This window comes from Calcarisporiella thermophila (assembly GCF_041956535.1).
Source record: "Calcarisporiella thermophila strain CBS 279.70 unplaced genomic scaffold VTP21scaffold_10, whole genome shotgun sequence".
In the NCBI taxonomy this organism is placed as follows: domain Eukaryota; kingdom Fungi; phylum Calcarisporiellomycota; class Calcarisporiellomycetes; order Calcarisporiellales; family Calcarisporiellaceae; genus Calcarisporiella; species Calcarisporiella thermophila.
The window spans coordinates 671,434-696,023 of record NW_027192200.1 but is presented as its reverse complement, the minus strand read 5'-3'; the positions used below and the strand labels follow the sequence as shown (position 1 = coordinate 696,023).

General features: G+C 42.3%; 10 protein-coding genes across 10 annotated transcripts; 3 read left to right on the top strand and 7 right to left on the bottom strand.

The window, feature by feature from the left end:
- Positions 1-2,391: 2,391 nt before the first annotated feature.
- Positions 2,392-3,243, top strand: VTP21DRAFT_1030 (uncharacterized protein; the record flags this gene model as incomplete). Its single annotated transcript, XM_069389621.1, has 1 exon — positions 2,392-3,243. The coding sequence occupies one exon, from the start codon at positions 2,392-2,394 to the stop codon at positions 3,241-3,243; it is 852 nt and encodes a 283-aa protein (XP_069251919.1).
- A 1,078-nt stretch (positions 3,244-4,321) lies between these two features.
- VTP21DRAFT_1029 (uncharacterized protein) lies at positions 4,322-5,919 on the bottom strand (the record flags this gene model as incomplete). The annotated part of the gene is made up of 2 exons (XM_069389609.1): positions 4,322-4,792; positions 4,852-5,919. 2 exons carry the CDS (start codon positions 5,917-5,919, stop codon positions 4,322-4,324), a joined length of 1,539 nt encoding a protein of 512 aa, XP_069251918.1.
- An 872-nt stretch (positions 5,920-6,791) lies between these two features.
- VTP21DRAFT_1028 (uncharacterized protein) lies at positions 6,792-8,367 on the bottom strand (the record flags this gene model as incomplete). Its single annotated transcript, XM_069389598.1, has 2 exons — positions 6,792-7,262; positions 7,318-8,367. The coding sequence occupies 2 exons, from the start codon at positions 8,365-8,367 to the stop codon at positions 6,792-6,794; spliced, it is 1,521 nt and encodes a 506-aa protein (XP_069251917.1).
- A 2,645-nt stretch (positions 8,368-11,012) lies between these two features.
- Positions 11,013-11,276, bottom strand: VTP21DRAFT_1027 (uncharacterized protein; the record flags this gene model as incomplete). Its single annotated transcript, XM_069389587.1, has 2 exons — positions 11,013-11,173; positions 11,237-11,276. The coding sequence occupies 2 exons, from the start codon at positions 11,274-11,276 to the stop codon at positions 11,013-11,015; spliced, it is 201 nt and encodes a 66-aa protein (XP_069251916.1).
- Positions 11,277-11,953: 677 nt separating this feature from the next.
- Positions 11,954-12,782, bottom strand: VTP21DRAFT_1026 (uncharacterized protein; the record flags this gene model as incomplete). The annotated part of the gene is made up of 3 exons (XM_069389576.1): positions 11,954-12,476; positions 12,563-12,697; positions 12,769-12,782. The coding sequence occupies 3 exons, from the start codon at positions 12,780-12,782 to the stop codon at positions 11,954-11,956; spliced, it is 672 nt and encodes a 223-aa protein (XP_069251915.1).
- A 561-nt stretch (positions 12,783-13,343) lies between these two features.
- On the bottom strand, positions 13,344-15,402 carry VTP21DRAFT_1025 (uncharacterized protein; the record flags this gene model as incomplete). Its single annotated transcript, XM_069389565.1, has 2 exons — positions 13,344-14,602; positions 14,679-15,402. The coding sequence occupies 2 exons, from the start codon at positions 15,400-15,402 to the stop codon at positions 13,344-13,346; spliced, it is 1,983 nt and encodes a 660-aa protein (XP_069251914.1).
- A 651-nt stretch (positions 15,403-16,053) lies between these two features.
- Positions 16,054-17,016, bottom strand: VTP21DRAFT_1024 (uncharacterized protein; the record flags this gene model as incomplete). The annotated part of the gene is made up of 4 exons (XM_069389554.1): positions 16,054-16,165; positions 16,228-16,475; positions 16,546-16,909; positions 16,970-17,016. The coding sequence occupies 4 exons, from the start codon at positions 17,014-17,016 to the stop codon at positions 16,054-16,056; spliced, it is 771 nt and encodes a 256-aa protein (XP_069251913.1).
- Positions 17,017-18,041: 1,025 nt separating this feature from the next.
- On the top strand, positions 18,042-20,155 carry VTP21DRAFT_1023 (uncharacterized protein; the record flags this gene model as incomplete). The annotated part of the gene is made up of 7 exons (XM_069389543.1): positions 18,042-18,344; positions 18,405-18,481; positions 18,544-18,750; positions 18,811-18,915; positions 18,977-19,104; positions 19,168-19,370; positions 19,448-20,155. The coding sequence occupies 7 exons, from the start codon at positions 18,042-18,044 to the stop codon at positions 20,153-20,155; spliced, it is 1,731 nt and encodes a 576-aa protein (XP_069251912.1).
- A 252-nt stretch (positions 20,156-20,407) lies between these two features.
- On the bottom strand, positions 20,408-22,142 carry VTP21DRAFT_1022 (uncharacterized protein; the record flags this gene model as incomplete). The annotated part of the gene is made up of 2 exons (XM_069389532.1): positions 20,408-21,646; positions 21,711-22,142. 2 exons carry the CDS (start codon positions 22,140-22,142, stop codon positions 20,408-20,410), a joined length of 1,671 nt encoding a protein of 556 aa, XP_069251911.1.
- A 145-nt stretch (positions 22,143-22,287) lies between these two features.
- On the top strand, positions 22,288-24,487 carry VTP21DRAFT_1021 (uncharacterized protein; the record flags this gene model as incomplete). The annotated part of the gene is made up of 8 exons (XM_069389521.1): positions 22,288-22,383; positions 22,442-22,547; positions 22,621-22,730; positions 22,796-23,235; positions 23,297-23,538; positions 23,605-23,929; positions 23,994-24,091; positions 24,153-24,487. The coding sequence occupies 8 exons, from the start codon at positions 22,288-22,290 to the stop codon at positions 24,485-24,487; spliced, it is 1,752 nt and encodes a 583-aa protein (XP_069251910.1).
- Between the last annotated feature and the right edge of the window lie 103 nt (positions 24,488-24,590).

The window sequence follows — 24,590 nt, the reverse complement described above, 5'->3', positions numbered from 1 at the left end:
CCAACTCTTGCGCAAGCGACGCAACCCTAGATAGATATCTTTTAACCCCGGGAACCCTCTTGCTATCTTCTTTCGATGCTGGAGGCCGCTTTGTTTCCCTAGTGTCCTTTTTTATGAGAATTTTCGGTATTATCGGTACCCATCCGTCTCGTGACGAGGAGCTGCACGCGAATATTGAATTATTACTACAAAATGAGAAGTATGTCGAAATGTTTTTGATTGACAAAACCTTGAGTGTCTCGGGTCTTTGGGCCCTTTCATAGTTGAAAAACTTTATCGAAAGTTTTGTCTCTGGTTCTCTGCCATTGTTGGTTGCTTCCAAGCGGCCTTCAAAAGAAGAAACCAAGTCTTTAACAGAGTTGATTCCTACCGTGGATTCAACCGAAGAGAACCAGCGCGAAAGAAGCCCAAAATGACTGTCGACCCAGCTTTTACCATGGTACTCGGCGAAAAAATTCCATCGTAATTCTTTGCTATATTTGGATGGAAATTCGGTTAGTAGATACTGTGCCAATTCCTAGCACCTGAAATGGGGTCCACAATCGGTCCAAACCTCAAGAATGTCGAACTCGTCAAGTGATATTTTCGAAAATAAAATATCCAAGCAACCTTTAACGTAAAATGCGTCGTGGCTCAGGATATCCGAGAAGAAATCAAAGTATTCTTTCTTCCCATCGGGAGAAAGCAATACCATTCCAAGACAAGAGCATTGCTTCTTCGAAAAGAACACTTTACCCGTCTCGACCGGTCCACCTCCCCAAGTGAAAATTTTCCTTTAAATCGATTATGAGTCATTCGTTCAGCTTTAAGTTTTTGGCGGCATCCTTAAACATCGACTTCCTCTCCTCAACCAATTTTTGGTGTGAGATATAAACTGACACCTTTTCTTCAAGTCTCTCGATATGATCCCGCTCATCACTGCTCAGCTCTTTCTCGTAAATCACCATGTCTGATCAAGCTTGGAAACTCCCAAATTCAATATTATTGAATTTTATTAGCCCTTACTGTCAAGCTTGGAGGCATTCTGGTTTTTCTGATCCTAAGTGCATAGCACTGTTTTACTATAATTATAGGCTATATTTGTGTTCGCAACAGAATTATGTGTACCTTTCGCACTTATAACTACGAAGGAAACTCAACATAATATGAAGAATATATTATAGTATAAACATATTAACAGCGCATCAATTCATCTACAAGCATCAATGATTTCTCTCTGCATTGCTATCTACTTTATATAATGAACGAGATAATTACTTAGATTTTACCCATTTGAGCTCGACTTCGCATTCTCTCGGATGATACACTAATTCCTCCTACCTATGAGCTTCTATGTGAATGCGCTCAATCTATTATATCAACGGTTTTCTTCGGTGACAAAAATTTAAAGCCAAGAAAATCTTTCACTTCATAGATGATTTCCAAAGAGCCAAGAGCACTAATCGCTTGCGAGCGCGCTTTGAAATTGATAGGATTTCAATACTACTTTGTAGCCCCATATTGAACTCTCTGGCCTGGTTAGTTGTCGCCCAAGGAAAATGAGATTTCATCTACCCCTACCTAATTCTCTATAATTTAACCACCCATTACAGAAGCGTGTCACAGAGTATGCCCACCGGCATACTCTGTGGCATGCTTCTGCAGGTGGCTTTAGTGGGCTTATGCATACAGGAGGCATTGTAATACTCCATTCTCATGAGTTATGATGGGGCTCGGGATCTCAAGAGATTATATTTTCCCCCTTCCTGTGGTACTCTAAAAATTTTCTTAGGTGTCAAAAGGTGCACAATCTAGATGAAAACAGTTTTAAGAAATTTCCGCATTGGAGATTTCATTCTCAATGTTACCTAGTATTCTCCTGCAGCTAAGCTTGCTGTCTCTATGAAAAATTACAGTTTACACTTGTGATTACTTCAGCCATTTTTTGAAGTGGCTTTGTACCGGTTGTCATGAGGAGAAAAGCATATTTTAAATCCGTCCTTTAAGGGGGCGGTAAGATATACGCTAGCCCAATGCAATGGTCATCTCCATCCTTGCTGGACAACATCCATTAGCTAGTTTCCCCTCTACACTATCTGAAATTGGCGTCCCTCCCGTGCTCGCTAATCAAATGCTTCAAGCCTAGACTTTACAATTGGAATAGAACATTAATTTTAATGTGGGTAACTCAAGACCGGAGCTTGAAATAGATCCAAAAACAAGGTCGGCAATAAAGTGTTTTCTTTTTATTCTATAACATCGTCTTACTTCTCGCATTTCATCGTTTATATTCTCTAATATCTGGAATCGTCCCTTGTTTCATATTCTCTTATGCTTACCCACCATTGCATTTCATCCCCTTGAACCGCCAATCCGAACTCTAACTAGTAGTCCTCTCTAGACCAAGATTAAATGAGAGTAATAGATAGAATAAAAGCTTATCGACCCTGGTATAGCCCACGAGATGGACTGCATGCTCTATTCCCTGGCCTTGTGTACTTTTTGATATGCTTATACGTGGCGTGCTTGGCCAACGCCTACATGGATCGCAAGAATGGTAGCAATTATTTGCCCGCAAGCCAACGTTACCGCCTACCTGACCCGTTAATGGATTCGACTTATTCTGGATTTCAAAAATCCGGTCTACCCACCAACTTGGCCGATACATTGGTCACTGTTTGTGCCGGGTTGATATTGCTGAGGATTCTTCTTGGGGGTCGGCGCACCTGCATCATTGCAAGGCGAGCCTTCTTTGTCGTCGGTTCAATGTATCTATTTCGAGCGCCCTTCATCGTGATGACAGTGTTGCCTAATCCGCTCTTTTCTTGCCAGCCCAGTCCTAGAGACTCAGTGTGGTATGACGCCCTGGTGCTCTTATCACAATCCCGGGTCTCTTGTGGAGATGTATTTTACTCTGGACATACCATTCTTTTTATGGTGAGTGCCTTGGTTTGGGTCGAGTATCCATTGGGGCTGCACCGTTTGCTCCATTACTTGTTGTGCATCCTCATTGTGCTATTATCCATCTTTGGAGCCATCAGCTTAGTGATCAGTGCCTACCACTATACAATGGATGTCTCAGTGGCAGTGGTTTTTGTATTTGTGACCTGGAAATTTTACCACCTTGTAGTTAAAACGATATACTTCGATAATACCTGGTATGGCAAGTTCTTGCTTTGGTTCGATGGGGAACGGCGGTTTGCTTCGCGTTCCCCAACGCGATTGCCTGAGATGCGAATGACCACGGCGGAAAGCCTTGCTTGAACTATTTAATCTGCCTTATTTTTTTACCCATCTAGAATGTTAATTTATCACCACGGACTCTAATTCTTCATTTTTGCTTATTCAAATTAGCAATTGTGCCCCACTCTGATTCTTGTATACCCTCTTATTGTTGTTATTTAATCTAATAATGAAGAGTGTGAAATGGGTTATATTTAACATTGGCTTCTGTTCATTAGCCCAACAAACAAACAAAAAAAAAAGATTAGAGTCTCGAATTGCCTAAACGCTTAACCCCACATAATGCTTGAAGGTTGGGAAAAGCGAATGGAGGGGAGTGAGAGTAAGGTTGGCCTACATGATAACCTACACTGGCACTGTAATCAATTTGTAAATAGCACATGTTGCCAATATAGTGTCGATGCTATAATGGTGTAAGTTTATGTATTATGAACTGTTATCCATGTGGATCTGCAATGGGGATATTTTCTTGAAAATTTTGTAAAAGTAATTTAGGTCTACGAGATAGGAAATCCAAGAGATTATCTTTATGACGAGCGGCTATAACCAATGATAAAAAGGAAATGGTGGATGTTGCTTTTCGAAACATGCATTTTATTTAGTACAGATGTCGAAAGGTTTTGATCTTTATCTCAATTTGTTCTATTATTCTATAAACACCTTCCTTATAATCACAATGTGGTTTATATCTAGTCATGTTTCCAATATTGAATAAAAACATTAACAATATACACTAATGAGAGTTCATTCTCAATGATTATATCTAGCTTGCATTATCCTCGTAATTCCTCCATGAAGGGTCATTGGGTGAGGGCAGACAATGCAGGTACTATAAAACTGAATTTTATACCATATAGTGACTCTTTCAATGTGGAGGCCATGAATTCATATAACAAGTTGTGGCTCTAGATGTTATAGAGGAATATTTTAGGTATGTAAGATATATTTTTTGAATGGCGGTTTCAAAATGGATGAATTCGTAGTCAATGATGCTAGTAATGGATAATCATATCTATTATGGAATCATAAAAATATTATTCTTGGACAAGGATAGTGCAGGAGTTGGGTTAAAGAGGCAATAACGACGACGCACTCTGTTTTATGTTTGTTTTGTCATAGATATCCCAAAAGCGCCCCATAATACCCGCATACCAACTTCGGCAGCTTCGAATCTCAGCAGGTCGACTGGCACACCCTTTGGATTCGTCATGGCTCCAAGTGAGCCTATTTTCCTTACCAAATGTGCTGTCTTGTCCACTAAGAAAAACCGCCCCGTGTCTTCATTGCTCTCGTCTGGGATTAATACTGCTGGCTGATTTTGTACGGTTTTATTAGCAAGGCTAACAGAATAATCGGCAAGAAGCGAGTCGGAGGCTGAATCAAGGTAGATATGAAGCGTTGCGTTGCAGGTGGAACTGCCAGGCTGCCATTCACATCGATCAGTAGAACCAGCATATGTCCCTGCGTATTTTGCTTTGGCATGCTCATTTGCCATTTGCTTGCGAATAGCGGGGATAACCTCTTTCAGTAGAGCAAGGCCAATGGTATCGCAGTCTATTTCCCCTGAACACTACTTGACATAGTATGTAAGCCGGATGGAGGGTAAGGATGGATACAAAAAAAGCATACCAATGCCACTACACTAATTTTCAGCGGGCGATAGAACATCATTATACTGTTTTGTCCGGGGACACGCCCGTTTTTTGTGACGACCCATTCGCTCTCGTTTTCGAGTTTAATAATCTCAAATGGCATTCCATATGCATTTGTTCCTCCTATTAAGAGGGTCTGCGGACGAGCCCATTCATCGATGGAGTAGGGCTTCAGTCCCAAGTCATTGCGATTGAATGCTTTCACAAATTTGACCAGGTCAGTAAGGGTGGAGTACATTGAGCCAGATGGATTTGCATAGCCAATATCGAAGAGCTTGGCCGCTTCTCCATAGGGGTTTGGAGCAAAGTTGCTCAGTTGGTCGCGGGTTGCCACCGCTCCAGTTTCGCCCATGTCTAGGGGATCCCACACATGAGTTTTCAAGCATTCTCCCCATGTTCCACCACACACTGTTTCCAGAGCATGTGCTAGCAATGCTATCCCGAGATTGGAGTAGGAGGGAGTGGAGGACCACGGGGGGCGGAGGAGACTTGTATTCGCAAGATATGCTAGTACATCGGCTTCAGAATAGTTTTTCCAAAATGGCACGTCTAATGGGCAGTGATCTCGTGGGAGCCCAGCGGTGTGCGATGCTAGCATACGAAGAGTAGGGGGCTCGGCACTGCGACCGAGATAAGGGTCTCGAATACGGAATGTAGGGATAAATTTGGTCAGCCGATCCTCAAGCGATAGCTTGCCTGCGTCACGCATCAACATCATAAGAAGACCTATGAATAACTTAGTGCAGCTTCCAATTGAGTAATAGGAGGTTGCGTTTCCATAAGTCAGGAGGACGCTTTGATCCTGCACAATGGCCACAGAGGCTGTGTTAAAGTCTGTGTTGTTAAAAGTCTTGTCGATCATCTGATGGGCTCTTGTGAGAGCCTCTACTAATACCGGCGATTTGACGTCTCCTGAAGCTAGCGGTGTGTAAGGAATTGGTAGCGCGTATTGGTTTTGCGATTGTCCGTGAGCGAAATTTAACAAAATAAGCGAAAATAGAACATTTCTAAGGGAAAAAAATACTGTGTCTTTAAAGAATAGCATAATTTTTAGCGAATAATGCGTGCGACCGAAGCACTTATTTGGTGTCCAATAAATATATATATTACTGGATGTAAATTTAGAGGTTTTCAGGGAATTTATACTCTACCAACATTAGAACGTGGACGTATGGCCAAGAAGATGCCAAGCAAAGTTCAAATTTATCAATATCAAAGAAAAATAATTAGGGTTCTTCTAGACACTATTAGGTTGAAAATAGGTAAAAGAGAGGCTGTTCAAAAGCAATATTGGAAAATTATCTTGGGGCGCGCGTGGTGGAAATTTCGAAGAATGCCTTCTAATGGAGGGATCTAAAGTCAAAAAGAAAAAGGAAACCGTAATTGTTTTTGCATCTCTGAGCATGATTTTTATCCAAAAACAAAAAGGGATCGAAAACCTCGCTTGAATTATAGTTTGCGCCCAAATTTTAGCCAAATTTAATAATTAACATTTTCACATCAATTTTTCAGCAATAACTCCTCGTAAGAGGAAGAAAAATACTTCGAACCTATACTATATGTGAGGATAGATGGTATTCATTCTTACAAAAGAAAAATTGTAATTTTGATTTAATGAGCTTGGAAATAGCTACAAGTAGGATAAAATGATTTTTTCATCTCATATTCGCTAATGCTTTGTAAGTTCCCCACTGGCCATATACACAGCACATAACCTCTCCGGCATGCTTGTGTATAGACTATCTATATACTCCTTATCAAGAATTTCCCATCTCTTCCCTACTCGCCTCCATAGTTCATATGTGTTCTTTGGAGGGCTACGATATTTTACGAGCTTTTTGTTTTAATTCACTACACATATGCTCCATAATGTTGAATTGGTTTTAGTACAAAATTTATGTGACTTGAGGCGAATACTTATTGCAGCTTTTTCATAGAGATTTCAAAAGCTTCCCACACTACCCGCTGGCCATCAGCAGCAGCTTCGAACCTCAAAAGATCAGCCGGCACTCCTTTCGGAGTTGCTATTAGCCCCAAGGAGCTTATATTCCCCACACATTCCTGTGCTATATCTACCAAAAAAAATCTTCCTATGTCTTTATCACTCTGGTCCGGAATAAGCCATGCTGGCTGATTTTGAATGGACACGTTGGTATAGCTAATGGAATAATTGGCAAGCAATGAGTCTGATGCTGGATGAAGGTAAATATTAAGTGTTGCGCTGCAATTGAGAATACCAGGCCGCCATGAGCAATGGTTAGCGGAACCAGCATATACTCCGGTGTACTTTGCTTGGGTATGCCCACTAGCTATTTGCCTGCGTACCGCGGGGTGGAGTTCTTTAAGCAAGGCAAGTCCAATATTAGTGCAACTTGTTTCTCCCGAGCACTATTTGGCAACATTGGTTAGATGGATGAAAAATAATTGTGGATATGAAACGCACCAGTGCTACTATCCCGATTTTCAGTGGGCGATAGAAGGCTATTATACTGGTTTGCCCAAGCACAGCTCCATTCTTTGTTACCACCCAGCCTGTTATGTTATCTAGTTTATAGAGCTCGAGACCCATCCCAAAAGCCTTGGATTCATTTAGTAAGGTTATCTGTGGGTGTGTCCACTCATCAATGGAGTAGGGCTTAAGCCCTAAGTCATTGCGATTGAATGCCTTAACAAATTTTACAAGGTCTGTAAGGGTGGAGTACATCGACCCGGAAGGATTTCCGTATCCTATGTCAAAAAGCATCGCCTCTTCTCCATAAGGATTAGGAGAGAAATTACTTAGTTGGTCGCGTGTGGCTACCGCTCCAGTTTCGCTCATGTTCAGGCGATCCCACACTTGAGTTTTCAAGCATTCTCCCCATTTCCCACCACACACTGCTTCCAGAGCATGTCCTAGCAATGCAAAGCCGACATTGGAGTAAGCAGGAGTGGATGACCACGGGGGACGGAGGAGATTTACAGTTGCAAGATATGCTAGCATATCGGCCTCTGAATAATTTTTCGAATAGGGAGCATCTCGCAGAAGTCCAGAAGTGTGCGCTGCTAGCATACGAAGAGTAGGAGGATCGGCATCGCGACCGAGATAAGGGTCTCGAATACGATATTTAGGGATATACTTCGTCAGGGGATCCTCAAGCGATAACTTGCCAGCATCACGCATTAGCATCATCAGAAGGCTCACGAATAATTTGGTGAGGCTCCCAATTGAGTGGTATGAGGTTGCATTTCCATAAGTCAAAAGGACGCTTTGATCCTGCACTATAGCTACGGAAAGCGAGGCGGTATCAGAGGCGTTGGCAGCCTCGTCAATTATCCGGTGGATTCTGGAGAGTGCGTTTGTTAAAATGGGCGAATCGACATCCTCATTTGTAAGTGGAGCGTAAGGGAGAGGCGAAGCACATTGGGGTTGGGATTGCCTGCGAGTCAAATTCAACGCTGCAAGCACGAAGAACCCAAAGCCATACACAGCTGCAACTTGCCTGGTGAATAGCATGTTTTCTCGCGGGTACTGCACGAGCCTATGGTCCCTTCAAGCTGAGGCTGACGATCGAGAGTTACGGCCCGTTCGATATCACGCTTAAGGAGCGCTAGGCAAAGAGTTGCTGCAGCTCACAAGCTTTTCTGTAGCATCTTTATATTGTACATTTGGTAGAACTGCGGGAAATGGATAGGGTGGGAGGTGTGGCGGAGTTGCAATATTAGGTTTAAGTCGACTAGGTCACTCCTGACTACTGACATCAAAGGCCTACCTTAGAAAGTAACTTTCTTCAACAGCCTCAGGTTTTGATGCCAGTAATCAAGTATATAATTGCTGAAAGGTATCGTATCTTATTTTGATAGGCCACGGATATCTCGGATGCTTCCAATACTTCCCTTATCCCTTAGCTTCAAACTTGAGAGAGAGCAGAATGCCCGGCATGCCAGCAATTAATAGCCTTACCCTGGTACAAATAGAAATATCTGCTTAGTGAAATACACAAACTATGAAGCTGAACTGCGTGATGACAAACGATTGAGAACTACCAGTTACAGTGGTATTGGGAATCCCCAGCTTGCATTGTTGAAGGCTGCTAAAGATGTGGGAGTTAAGCGGTTTATTCCCTCTTAAATCGGTATCAATTCAGTCGTGGATGAAAACCAGTTCTATAGTATCTTTGAAGTTAAGAATAGGTTTGCCACCGAATTGAAGCGGTCAGGGCTTGAATACACCCATATCTTTACGGGGTACTGGAGGAAGGACTTGACAATTTAAATCCCAGCTCACAATTTAAGTTGAACGATGCCGATTTTCCAGAGATCCGTTCGCAAAGCTAGATAATATTCGGAGGTTAAGAATGCTGCTTTTTGTGGAAAATAATTATACTATTTCCTTTCACTTCGCCAATTATCTCATCAAAGTAATCTTGAGATCGGGTAGACGAGAGCATACAATATGATTTGAAATCCTAGAAAATTTTGAATTGATGGTCGTATTTAGGATAGAATTTCAGGTGCGTAGACATTCCCCTCCTATGCGCTCCAAGTTTCTCTCACCCAGAAAGAATGAGGGAGGAAGCAAGTTGCTCTCCGCCTGATAATGACTAGACGAAAACGCTTATCTTTGAAGTCACCGCGTAATGTACTTGGATCTGACTATACAGGCAATAGGGCAAAAACTATTCTGAATTAATGATGTGCGACTGACTTCTTTATGGAAATAAGGTAAAGGCGTCATCAGGCGCTAGAGAGGGCTTACAAGTAAGACATAGCTAGAGCCAATGGCCTTATTGGTATTTCGAGCATGATTTTCGCGCTTGCAATGGGGGAGAGGGAACAGACGGGCCTTTGACCGAGGATCCAGATTCGAGCTCACGCAAAATAAAAAGCTTATCGCCTAAAGCAAATAGGGTTAGAACTCCACAGGTTTAAAGTTAATGAAGATGGGATAGTGACTTTGACTACTAGTTCTGTTCCATAGGTAGGCGAGCAATGGAAAGGATATGCAGGAGATAGCTGCATTGTTATATATTGTTGTGATGGTTAATTACGTGGATATAGTCCTCCAGAGTCTAGAGGCGGCTTTGGTAATCACAAGTGTAAAAGCACACTTTGATATACTGTGGCCATCGAAAAACTTCAGAAAGTGGCCACCGGCTGCTCACGCTGTTCTGACAAAAGAAGAACAGATCTAATTATTATTTGCGATATTCCGCAGGGATATTTTTGACAGTACCTACACTCTCCTTTTGCAGTCAGATAATTAATATGTTGAAAATGCTGAAAATGCTGAAAATAGTCACGATTCAATCATTCTTGGCTTTCTGCAGCGATATTGCAGGTTGCAACAGATCATAAGACAAAGAACTTGGCGATTTCAAAACACAGTATCGTGTGCTCATGATTTGCAAGATGTTCAGCCCCTCTTTTTGAAAAATCTCTTGCCCCTATTCACGGCACAAACCTGGGCGTGCGCGGATTGAAAAATGAATCGATTTTCACAGTGAGCTACTAAGCCCCATCGTAATATGAAGTGAGCTTAATCTGAAAATTCCATCTCGAACCCCTTGTATTCTGCGCGCATAAAATGCAAGCACACTATGAATGCATATTTTTCTTTGCGTCTTGGCCAAGCTGTGGTGACCTCAATTCAAAAATAAACCTCTCACATTTGCGGCAGTTCGGTAGAGTTTCCCACCTCCAGATTGGGTGTTGTTTAAACGCGGTGCATATTGTGATTTTGACAATGGAAACTAGCACGCAGCCTAGGCGCCGGAGGGAGCCACGGCGTGTTCGACTGTGAGGAATTGGTGGTTAAACCACGCTTCCAGGTGGATTGCGGTGCACTTGGCGGTGGGACCAGCAACTGCTACTATCGCTTCATACACCAGGAGGGATTTTATTATAAACATACTAAAGTAGACACATTAAAAATGATTTATTGAAACAGGCATGAAGGAAAGAGTAGAGAAAAACATAAGTAGGGAGACGCGCAATAGCAAACATGAGAAAACGCGGGGTTTTAAGAAAATAGGATTGGTAATAAGATAGATAAGTGACCATAAAATGAGATAGAGGGAAGAATAGCAGGTGCATGTCAGAGGTCCAGCGATCATCAATACTGTGGATGATAAAAAATGCGATGTTAGTCAATTATTCGGTCTAACAAGAAGCAGGCAGGAAAAAAAGGCTCACCTTGAATATGATATACAAGGCATGCACAATACCGGGAATGTAACCCAGAATGGTCAAAAGGATGTTAATGGCAAGATCAGCGGTGCAACCGCGTTCAAGGAAGACTCCAAGGGGAGGAAGAACGATTGCTGTTGCGAATGCAAGCGTCTATGAGAACTAGCGCGAGTAGAGCGGAGGGATAGGTGACTTACCGCAGGCAATCTTGCAGATATCAGTAAGGGTGAAGGCCATTTCGAGAGTTTATATCGACGGAGCGCTTGTTGGAAACAGGGCAGAGATGCTGGGAAAGCAGGAGAAGCAGAGTAGCAACTTATCCAAGATGTGCAATTTGCATTTATATCAAAAATCAAAAATTTAAGGAGACGCCATATGCAAACGCCAAAAATCGTCGAAAATTTCAGGCAATCATGCCCTTTCTTGGGCGTCATTCCCTCCGACGATTGGCGGCCAAAACTCTAGGGGGCATGTTAATTTGTATTCCATTAATTGAAGACTAGCTGTTCCCCTTTTGTCCTCTGAGCTCTTCTTTGCTTTCCTACATATCTCCCCGCCTATCTCGCCCTTCTGCCGCGCTTCGTGATAGCTCCCTTCTCCAACGTTGCCCAACAGCCCCCTCTCTTGTGCCCCCCAATAGCTACTTCGACTCGTCGCTCTAGGAACGATTCTTCAATAACTTTATAAAAAAAACGATTAATACAAACTACAATGATATGGAGTATTCCATACTTAAAAGAAAAGACATCCAATAATTGACTTTATATATACAGATGGTAGTGGAATTAAGAAAAGGGAGGGAAATCATCTATGAAATATTAAAATAGAGACAGTGAAATCGTCCGTAGCAAAAGAGAAAAATAATGAGAGTAGAGGAGTGATTCGGTAGGTAGGGACAGCCGTCCACCCTGGTGTCACTGCCCCTTCTCGTAGAAGTCGTCGACTGGCCGCTTGTACCGCTTTCCCTCCCGAATGGCGAGCTTAAGCCCTTGCCTTGCAAAGCACTTGGACAGCTCCGTCGAGTCCGTCATCCCCGGAAACTTCTTTGCGCTGTACACAGTAAAAACATCCGAAAACACCTCAGCCTCTATGCGGCACGGATCGGTGCGCAGTTTCCACGGTGCCAGGTCCACAAGGCTGAACTTGAGCCGAAACTCGCCCTCGGTGCGCACGCTAAGATCCTGAAACACAAAGTATAAGCCCAGCTCTCCGGCGGGATTGAGTAGCAGATGCGATGATACAGAGGTGGATCCCATCAGATTCCGGGTACAGCTAGGCGAATGGAGGGAGAGAACTGACGCCGTGGGACCCTTTGGATGAAGAGGAGAGGCTGGGACCGGCACAGCCGCAGGATTGACCACGAAATTACGCTCGTGCTGGTAGGATGGAGACCACAGGCCAGCGTGAAGAACAAAGTTGGAGGTGTCGATGGAATCACTACAGTGCCGCCACCAAGAATCACGGCAAACAAATGCAATCACTCTAATTTGTCCGTCCAAATGATCTCATGCTAATCCACTTACTTGGGCACAAAGCCTCCGTCCTCTCGCATCAATTTGAGCTGGACCACGGGCGGCGGATCAATGGGCCGCCGATCCTTCTCTCCAAAACCGCACATCCTCCCGCGCATAGGCTGTTGCACCACCTCTAACCGATATCTATCCAATCATGAAATCAGATATTTTAGCATCATGGCCACGCGGATCAAGACGTCAATACAAATGGGTACTTTTTGTGGGGCATTAGGAGCAGAATAAATATAGCAGTAGTTAATCGAAGGTGTGAGAGCTGGAATACTAGTGATGACAGTGGAAGGGGAGAGAAACTTCCTTTCGCATCGTATCTGTTTGCTTTTTTTGGTCGTTGGCCTAACTTGTCTTTTTAAGCTTAGTGTAGATGGAAAAAAAACATGCAACCTGGCCAGAGTTGATCACGGTGCGAAAAAAGGACAAATCGACTCGAGTACAGATTTGAGTGTGGATCGAGAAGCCCAGATGGATCACAGTTGTTGGCTCATCCAAATCAGCCAAAGTTTTACTTGAAATTCTCGTCAAATGCTCGTCTGGCTTGCTTAAAATGTATACGTGTATTTATATATTTCTAGTGGGATTTCAAGAAGAAAGGCAGAAATTTACAAACAATGATAGAAACGATATAAAAGAAGAAGAAGTAGAAGTAAAGAAGATGGAAGGAAGAAGAATCAGAAAAATATTCCATTAATTTCACAGGGAAGTTGAAAAAGAAAATCATAATAAACATTTACAAGAGAAAGGGAAAAAAAAAACTACACACACTACAAAAATGTTATACTGCATTGTCGCCATCCCACAACCACCACAGCACCGCTTCGTAGCAAAACACAAACTGCCTCAAGTTCTGACACATGCTCATCCGCTGCTCACGGAATTGCTCGATCGACTCCAAGAGCACATCCTTCCTCATACCGAGGTCCGCGTTCTTCACGCCCCGACTCCGCTCATCGCGAAACACCTTCAGGCAAGAGTCTATCGCACAGAAGGCACCTGTCCGACCCACTCCCGCCGAGCAATGGACGGTCGGAGGTCCCCGACTCGCAGGCATTCGCTTGCGGGTCATCTCAACTAGCTTCAACACTCCAAGGGGGGTATCGGGCGCACAGGAGTCGGTCCATCCGACGTACTGTAGCTGGCTGACGGTTCGCACTTCGCCAGTTTTCTGGTGCTTCAGTTTGAACTTTCGCTCGGTAATCTCACCCTCCTCCTTATCGACTCCCTGGACGCGATGGCGCTGCTCGCCAGTCCACTCCACGGAGAGGTGCCCGAATTCCAATAAGGGTGCTTTCTCGTCCGGCCAATATTTATGACATTTCACGCTGTTGATCTCGCGCTCGCGTGTGATCATCACTATGACGGGCGAATCCTGCTGCCAGATGATTTTCCAGAAGTCGGAAGAGGTCTCGGGTAAGGGCCCCTGGGTTGCAATGTACCGAGTGCCACTGCGCTCACTGCTAATATAGCTTGCATTAATATAGTCGCATCCACCAGCGTCGTGTTCCATCTCCTGGATTTTTACACGGGTGTATTCAAAGGGCCAAACATTGTTGTATCGGTTGCGCTGCCCCTTTTCCATCGCGGCACAGATGCTCAATGGATGCTCGGTCGTAGGGTGCCGGGCATAGTGCTTGAAAATGTCCGTTAGCCGCTTCTGTTCCATGCGCTCCAGCTGGCCGAACATAGAAGCGAGTTTCTCCTTACCCCCGTCTGGCCGAATACACTCCGTAAGCCAGCCGGGAAGCGGTGGATGCGATTCGAAGCGAAAATTGGGCGGATACCGCACCCCGATCGGCTCGGGGGTCCCTGCACGAAGCTCAATGTCTTGGCGTATGAGGCCAAACATCGGGTTGTCCAGGGCCTCAGTGGAAGCCACTGTGAATGGGCCGGAGGCAATACTGAGAAAAGTGGGGCCATCGCGGAGCTTACAACTGTCGCTAGTTCCGGTGAGAGAGGGAGTGGATTTGTTTGACAAAGGCATGGGGTTGTTCACAATTAGATTTTTGTGGCTGTGTTTGAAGGCTTCGAAGCCGCCTAGTCAATCAAGAAGAACATGTTGCTTAGTTAATTCGGTCTATAGAAGAGCATGGGCAAAGTATGGCCTTCTTACCGTTTATCCACCCAACCGTAACATTGGAGCTCTCCTGCAGAAACTTGGTTGCTAGATAGCAGATGGCTGGACAATCAGCCACATCAGTCGAGGAGGCATCATAGAGCACGATGTTGGCGTAACTTGACCACCGTCCCAGCATTTCCTTCTCGGAATCTCCGGTCAAGAGCGCACGAATCCGCTCCAAATTAAAGCTGCCCCGCTTGAGAAATGTGTTCGGCACACATAAATTGATAGCATGTTGGATGTGCGATGCGGAGTAGTGAATATATGAGCGCAAATCTAGCAAGAGCACAGTGTTGGGCGTCGTTGATGTGACTAATTTTGCAACTTCATCAGAATTGAAATTGCGAAGCTCTGGAGGAGCAGCTACTATTGGCTTTGGCTCCAATCCAACCACTCCACAAACGCCGGGGCCGCCATTTCTTCTTGATGCTGCAGGCATGATTTTTGAGTTAGAGTTGAATGGATTTGGAGCGGAGGGGCGTCGTGTAAATTGAAAAGTGGGCTTGTGAATATGCAGATTTTGAATTGGCGGAGGTTGGGGCATCGACAGATCATTGTTGAGCAGCGGTGTAGTTGCAGAAGATTCATGGGGCGTAGTAAATCCTGACAATCCCTCGTAATTGCTGAGCTGATTCCCAGATGTCGCTACACGCTTTTGTGAAAAGTAGGAGGAGGAATCGGAGAGGGTAGCGGGAGGAGAATCGAAAGCTATACTCATTATTCCGATGAGCAATAAGAAGTGGTCAAGATGTGATGATGAAAGTATATATTAATGTCGGTGTCGATAAGATGAAATGATCCTCTCTATATATAATCAGTTTAGATTTAAGAATTAAAATCGAGAACAAATAGAAAGAGAGGATTATTAATGGGCGATTATGTATGAACAATCGAATAAATAATTAGATAGTTAATATCAAGAAAAAAGAAATTTTCAATGGAAAGGTGATATAGAAAATAAGACAAAAAATAAGAAAATAGCTTGCCGAAAAAAAGAGGGCAAATAAATGAAAGATTTCCTTAGCTTCAAGAATCCACTCGAAACTGGAGAAGCTGAGAGAAAGAGTGAGGATTTGCTCTTCGCCGACTCGCTCATCATTTTGCAAAATACGTCACTTTGAACTCTATTTTTAGATCATGACAAATCTATTCAAACTCGACTCTGATTCTGAGCCTATTTAAGGAAGCTGGACCAGATGATATGTCAATGGAAATCGAATGAAACATTAGGGGAGGGGAGGGAGTAAACCCTAACTAATGAGGATATAAGGATGTAGTAAAGAATTGGTGGTAAATTAAGTTTCAAAGAGCTATTAAAGAAATGCAAAACAACTCGAATGTTGCAAGTATATCGGTTTTGGCACCCAGATCATTTTTTGCCGGCTAAGATAACGCTGCCGATGATATCCCAACCAAGCATGACGGCAAAGATCACCATGCAGAGGAGCGAGAAAAAGATGGACGTATTGTAGAAATCGCACCTAGTCAGTAGAGTATTAGAACCTGGGTTTGTATACGGTTCCAGAGGGCATTCTGTGCTTACCATCCGTTATGTCCTCCAATTGGACATGGGAACTTAGCTAGCTGCACAATTGCGACAATAACCCATAGTAGAGTCATCAGCGTATCTATACCTATTTGACCAAATCGTGGAATCTTATTGACACGAGAGGCTGACCTAGCCGCCGAATGTACGATGAATGCGAGGGAAACTAGTATCGAGAAAGCTCCAACAAAATAGCTGAAGTAAACCATAGCAGGATTGTTGAAAGGGATGGATCTTTTAGAATACTTTTTTAAAAAGAAAATTAGAGTAAGGCTTTGAGATCCCCCCCAAGGTAACAGACAAAAAGGTGCATACTGGAGTTGCTCCCAAGATAAAACCAAAGGCACCAACACTGGCAATAAGAGCTACTACGCGCAGTACGAAACGCCACCTATTTGGTCGCCTCCATGACTGAGCTAACTTTGAGTTCTGTGGCACTACAGGATCATAGCGATATTCATCATCATTAGCTGGTTTAGGCCCAGAATGAGTAGGCACTTCAACAGCAGTGGCAGTGGCGGGTTGTGAGGAGACAGTAGGAGTCGCATTAACAGCAGGAACGGTATTTGATGCAGCGGTTTCCTCTAGTGGATATTCTGGCGCAGGCGCAGGATCGGCGGTCCATGCATTGACATGTTCTGTAGATGATCTACCGCCATAATTGGCAGGATCCGGCATGCTTAAAAGAAAATTTGATCGAGCTCTACTCCTTAGTTATTAATAGAATCTTCAAGCCTACCTAAGACGCCAGGCATTCGTCGATTCCGCGTGTTGTCCAGTACTCATAATACTCGATTGTATTTGTTGTTGGCAAGGAATAGAGAAATACCCTCAACGAAAACTCTGAAATACTCTGTATCACATCAAAAATATATCGAATCATATTTTTGATTAAATTTTTCATACACAACATTAGACATATTTCATACACAGCATCATAATAAAATGCTGCCTTCACTAAATTAAATATATTTCTTTAAAAAAATACTATAGAATAAGCTAATACGCACCTCTTGTTACGTAGAAATCGTCCGCCTTCTTTGCTAGAGGCGAGGCTATTTTTACATTGTGTTCTTGCCTCTTATACATTTAAAACTAAAAGTTCAAAACACCAATTGTATTTTAGGAGTTTGAATCTGCTAATTAATCTCAGAGTTTATTATTTAATCTCTAAAGCCATCTTGTAATGACCTCAAGCCTACTGTACTAAGCGTATGCACTAAAATCCAGTCGTCATTAACACAATCCATGCTATTTACAATATATTTGAATATAACTCAATAGTTTCAAATATCGCCCTATGAATAATTGAAAACAATCTTGCGGATACTGTGGTAGGATCCAAGCGACGCCCTTCAAGATAGAATGCATAACTTTTTGCCCAAATGCAGTTAGGTGGAGACGGAAGACTTAATGGTGAAAAAAAAAGTACTTTGCTTCATAATTATACACCTGGGTCCGGGTGCTCTGATATATCAGAGAGAGAGATAGAGCTGCTTCTCACATGCATCAACAATTTACCGCAAAATGCATTTGGGCTATTTGGACGATATCCTATGTGACTGCAGATTCCGCTGCGCACTGGCATAAGTGTGGCTTTTCAAACGCAACACGAACTGCCAAGATATGAAATAAAATTGGCGGTTCCTCTACTCTGGGATTCTTTTTTTTCTATGTATTTTGCCATAATTATTCCTCCAATTTGCCGCCTCCAATTTATATTCTCTTGAATATTTTTATTCTTCTACAAATAACTATTTTATTCTTTATTATACCTCTAGCTCATTAGCCCTTTGTATTTTTTCAAGAGAATGCCGGATAATGATGGAAATTCACCGCCTCCTAATGAAGAGGAGATCTATTCAAGTTGGGCACTTTTAATCCTGACCTCTCTGCTTTCTGTCGCACTGTTCACTAGCTATTGGTTACAATTGAAAAAAGTTCGCGCTGTTCACGAAACAGTCATCTCCATTTTTGCAGGCATGTTCGTTGGTATGCTATTACGTGTGACTCCGGGATCTATTATTCAGAATATGGTAACATTCAAGCACGCGTATTTCTTTAACTTATTGTTACCCCCTATCATTCTCAACAGCGGATATGAGCTTAAAAGAGTAAGTTGCCGTTTGTGCTTCTCAAGGCTATAATCTGAAATTTCATGTGAATTCCTTTAGGAAACGTTTTTTCGCAATCTCGGTGCTATCCTCACTTTTGCATTTGTTGGAACCTTTATATCCGCAATAGTTATCGGGTAATTAAAAGAGTTCATCGCCATAAGTTTGTTTTTGAATTAACTTCTTATTGTGCTTACAGTCTTCTTGCATTTATACTCTCGCTTACAAATCTCGAGAATATGAAGTTGACCCTCCTGGACTCCATGATATTCGGATCAACGCTCTCGGCCACGGATCCCGTGACTGTACTGGCCATATTTTCACAGCTCAAGGTCGATGCAAACCTGTACGCGATAATTTTCGGCGAGAGTATTTTAAACGACGCAGTTGCTATCGTATTATCAGAGTAAATATCAAATGGATCAGGTCGCGATTTTAAGTATGAATTTATCGTTTTTTCTTACAGGACTTTTAACGCGTTCCGAGGCCATGCTCTCCACTTTACAAATATCATGCTTGGTATCGGGACATTTTTATGGGTGTTCATGGGGTCTCTAGCAATAGGATTATTGTGAGTATTACTAACCCATATTCAATTTCATTATTTAACTTTATTCGATGTATTACAATAGATTTGGTATGGCAGTTGCTCTGATGCTCAAATACACGCGTTTACACGAATTTCCCTCTATCGAATCATGTATCATCAGCTTAATATCATATAGCTCATATTTATTCTCTAATGGATGTAAGCTTTCGGGTAAGCTTCTTTATTTTGTACTGCCCCAAAGTAATGGATCGACTGATCTCTCATCCTCTTTAGGAATTGTTTCACTACTCTTCTGCGGTATTACTCTCAAGCACTACGCAACCGAAAATATGTCTTTACGCACAAGACGTACTATCGAATATACCTTCCAGATACTTGCCCAGATGGCTGAAAACTTCGTTTTTATATATCTTGGTCTCACGCTCTTCACCCAATCTGATCTCGATTTTAAACCACTTTTTAGCATATTCACCTTTGTAAGTATAGATATAAGAGATGTTCTCCAGAAACTCAATGCTGACTTTTTATATACTTTTTTTCCCCTTTATTCCAGGTGTTTGTCTGCATCGCACGATACTGTGCAGTCTTTCCACTTGCCAAACTCCTCAATCTAATCTCCCGTTCTCTCCGTGGACCAGAAATCCTTCCACGAGCGCATGTGATAATGCTTTTCTGGTCAGGACTACGTGGCGCGGTAGCTTTTGCACTCACAACAGGTCTGAAAGGCGGGCAATCGTCAGTGTGTTTAATAGTCGTGGTTCTCACAGTAATTGTGTTCGGAGGAACCGTTAGTCGAATGCTTGTCATCCTCGGAATCCCGACAGGAGTTCAAGAAGAGGATAATTCAGACGACGATTATCGCTATTCTGGAGAAAATGATCCCGAGGATAGAGAGAGGTTGCTTGATGAAGAGCAAGGGCATGGAAGGCGTCAGAGCGGTGCCAGTCATCAAAGCGAAGAAGGACAAAACGGTGTCCTTGGTCAGAAAAAACGTCATTGGTTTTTATCCTTTGATGATCATTATCTTAAGCCACTCTTTACAAAGACCCCACCAAACCGCACCCGCCAAGATTCATCCAACTGGGATACATTACAAGGGACATTCAATGAAGACGACATAGACGAGCGTGGAATCACACTTCATGATCACCCGCCATATAATACACACTATAGTGACGGGGATAGATTTGATGAATTGTCGGCTGTCGAGGAAAGTTCAGGTCGTAATCTGCCGCACGGGAATCTAATTGACATTTCTTAAAGAGTTATGTACAATCTATTTCTCTTATCTAAGTTTTTGCTTTGTTCAAATTTTTTTATCTTTTTTTCTATTTTGTTCTAGCATCTCTTTAAACACTATTTGTACAGGGTCCTTTATTTGCTCCAATTATCTTTAAACCCCGTTTTTTTTTTTCTATTCTCTCTCTCTTCCTTTCCCTCTTCCTTTCTCTCTTCGTCTCACTTTTTATAAAAGAGACGACAAGTGTATTTTAATTATTATAGAAATATACATTCACAGCTCATTATATTTATGTTGAGAGGTTTGTTCGGTGATTTTCGTTTTTTTTATAAGCTCCAATAATTTAGCATGCCTAGATGATAGATCTCCAAGAGTTGGGTGAACGCCTAGCTTCATCGCTTTGCTGTACATCTTGATTGAATTCTGGATAAACTGAAGACGCTGCGAAGAAGTGCATTTTCCAGCTCTCAACAAACCCTCCACCCCGCCAGCTTGCTCAATAAAAGAGATAGCCTCAAGCTTACGGTCGTCATCGATAGCACATTTAATAATGGATAATGCTCCATCCACGTCCATCGAGACTCCTCTTTGGCCCATTTCCTTACATATCCGCACCACGCATTTCCAATCTCTATCTCTGGTACATGCATGTAACGCCAAACGCAAAGTTCCGGCATTAGGTTCAACATTCTTCTCCTCCAGTGCCCACCAGAGTAACTTAAGCGCCTGGCGTTCTCTCTTCATAAAACATCCTCTCGCTAATAGATTGTTAATATTCTGTGCGTCAGGGTTAAAATCAGTATAGCGAGCGCATGCATTTTGAAGAGCATTTAGCGCCATTGTAAAAGTGCCAACACTTGCGGCAAAAGAGATAATGACGTCCATGGCCTTGGGCGTTAAGGTAGTCAAATGCGACACATATTTGCCCTTTTTCTCCTGGACCTCCTCATCGGTGTATACTGTGTGCTCAAGATCGATCCCATACATATCGCGCACAATAGCAAGCCCCTTCCTGCGATTTTTTGGGTCTGCAGCATTCTTACAAGCAATCAGCATTCCTGTCACATGCCCCTCATCAATTTGAACTTTACGTAATGGGTGAATTATATTTCTTTCACCCTTCGAGTTCGAAGTCATTAGCGTGGCATCACGTCTTGCTGCTTTGAAAAGATCTTCCCATACCGCCATTGCGCTGTGAAATGCCTCGTCACCTCCCTTGTGCGCAAGGGAGCCTATTACTATTTGAAAAGTAATATTGTCGGGAGAAAGAGGCCCTTTCTTCGGCATAGTGTCGTATATTCTCAAAACAGCAGAGGGATTCCCTGCGCGCGACAATACTTTTAAATAAGCGTTTGTGTGGATGATGGAAGGAGGCGTATCCTCGGGGTCACTAATTTGGTTGTAGAGTGCTGTAGCTTGCTCAACAGTATCAGGAGAGGTTGGATTGTTGGCTAGTGATTCTAGTAAAAGCGTGTAGGTTCGATCCGTTGGCTTAAATCCCCTTCGTTTCATCTATAAAGAATAGGCAAACATGATAAAAACATCTCAATATGGTAGCTGTATTGGAAATACACACTTCGTTATAAACTCGGAAAGCTAGCCGAGTTCGTTTTGCCCTGGAGCACTCTTGTATAAGCTTGTTCCAAACCACATCAGACTGTGAGCTTATAGTTGTGCTCTTCACAAGATTGATTGCATCGTCTAGTTGACCTCTTTTGATGAATTGGTTAATTTTGTCCGAGAGTAGAAAAGGATCCTTGAAGTGAACCCGCTTTATTGAGGATATATTAGTTTTATCATGCTGGATATCGCTCCTAGAATTTTGGTTGCCATTATGCCTTCGGGTATCTTTTGAACGAGGGCCGCCGTTAACAAGCGTGCTGGAAAATGCCTTGATAACTGACCGAGGAAACAGAACCATTGCTCTTGTTGATGGGATGAACTGGTACACGTAAGCTAATTTGGTTACGGTGCATTTTGACGTAAGATTAGCGCCTCTACTCAGCATGTTCCCAGTTTTCTATCTTTATATAAATGAAATAAGTTCATAGCTATTTACCTTGCCGCCAAAATGGTTTATATTCGTGACTTCTTTTTTCGACTTTAATTATCAAGAAATAAAGTCACTCACTTTTACCCAACTAATCCTTAACATGCGAATAAAAACACGATGCCCGATATGTAAATCGAAAAAATGGAGAAAGGATGCAATAGGGTACTATGTGTGCGAATTTGGTCATCCTCTCGAAGTAAGAATTATCTATAATTCCATTGCTTAATTGTTTTTAATGCACATTGTTATCAAAGAATTACGAAATTGCAGTTAGCGAATTCAATGAAAATACTTATGGTGGCTCTGTTAGACGCAAAAAGCGACTGAAAAAGAAACCGCTTTACAAGGCTTCTCGATCCTGTAATTGATATAATTATAACTATTTAGAGAATACCTATGCATTTGTCTCTAAAAAATTAATTCGTACATATAGATCTGTTCGGCAAAGAAGCAGAAACCTTAATGATGCAATGTTTGCAGATAATTTTACAAAATCAGCTTAAACATCTTATCAAGAAGTACCATTTACCACCATCCTTAGAGGTTAGTTTGCTTATCTCGTTCCTATTTTTAATGATATATTTGAACTGACAAACTCTCTAAAACAGAGAATTGTATACGAACTCTGGCTTCAATATGTAGACATACGAAAAAAGTGCACATATGATTCAGAAACATCCTCCTCAAGCACTGGGGAAGATGATACTCCTAGTACTATAAAAGTAGAAGAAGATTTCAAAATCTATGAAGATCCATTTGAAGCCCAGTTCGACAGGCTTGAAGACGAGAAGGATAAAATTATATCTGATGATGAATTGGGTGATTATAGCTCAGAGGAAGATATCCAGGAAAAAGAGGAATTGGTGGAGGCAAGTCCCGGGAACGCTATAGGGTTGGAAGAAGAGAAAGACGGTGTTTATCGCAAAAAACGAAAAATGCAATGGTGGGAGACTAAAGAGGGAAGACCTAGGATTATGTTTACTATAATTCTTATCTATCTCGGCTGCGTGAGGCTTAACTATCCCATCCTGCTAGCGGATATATACTGGTGAATGAATGGCCTATGTCTTTTCACTATTTTTTAGCATTCTCACCAAAATTATAAATAGGCTCGAACTTAATGGTGATATATCTGAGGGACGCTTTGATTTAATACCCAGAGAAGTCCGTGATCTCTTGGTGGCTTCCGACCTCCACTTTCTTTCACCTTCAACTTATCCGACATGTCACCGAATTCATGAATGGGTGGGCAAATTTGTTTATTTCTACCGTGCATGCTACGGCACCTCTTTTCCAGAGGTACCAGTTCAGTGGATATTGCAGCGATGCACCAGAGAATTATCCCTCCCAGGTAAGCTACTCTTAGGCCACTATGATCACCCTATTTGCCAACCAATTTAACCATCTCTTTATTTAGTGGAAGTGAGTCTTTGTGCAAGTTCGTTATTCTCATATCTTGACGAGACTTCGCATCTTCCTATCCAACACTATAAGGCCGAGCATATGGATAAGACTAGCTGGAAATTACGACAGTTAAGATTTTCACCCTGTGTGAAATTGATGGCATTGACATTGGTAGCATTGAAAATCCTATATGATGTACCGTCCTCGGATCCCCCCACGCAATCCAATAATGTGCGGGAGACGATTTCTGGGAATTACTTAGAAAAGAAAATGTGGTTACGCGGATTGGAGAAAAAGGTGGTAAAATGGAGAAAAGGTCATATTTCGACAGAGCTAAGGTAAACAGATTGATTGGAGCTAAAAGCAGCTTTAGAATCGGTTTTTCTAAACATTATAATCTAGGAATATGAGTATTCACTCACAATTGAATAGTGACGAACTCACTGAGAGATTCCGAAGAAATTTACGCGAAGAACAAGCAAAATATGGCATTGCCACTGGTAAGTATCAGAACAACTTTTTACATTGATCGTTAGTTTAATTATGCTAATTTGAATTCAGATTCTGAACAGATCCATTTTCCTAATTCTTTTGACGCCTCCTTAAAAACTACGAAACTGAAAGACTTTTGTCTCAATGACACTATCCCCCCTCTCCCACCACTTAATATGAAGGAAGGGCAAATTATTCGCTCTGCTTCAAAATTTGTCCACTACCAATCTCGAGATGTTTTTGGAGATTATCACGCTGATTATGAACCAGTGCTAACTTTTGCTGCTGACCTCGTAGGGATAGAGGAAGCAGATCTAGATATGATAGTACGGCAGTATGAATACGAATTTGAGCGAAAGTGGATGGCTGAGCAAAGCGATCCTGAGAGATTACGAGGTGTATAGAAAGGGAAATTAAGCATTCTTACCATAATTTTTCTGTATATATAAGTGATTTTTCTCTTTTCCTAGTCATTTTGATATTTTATACTTTCTCCTCAATGCATTC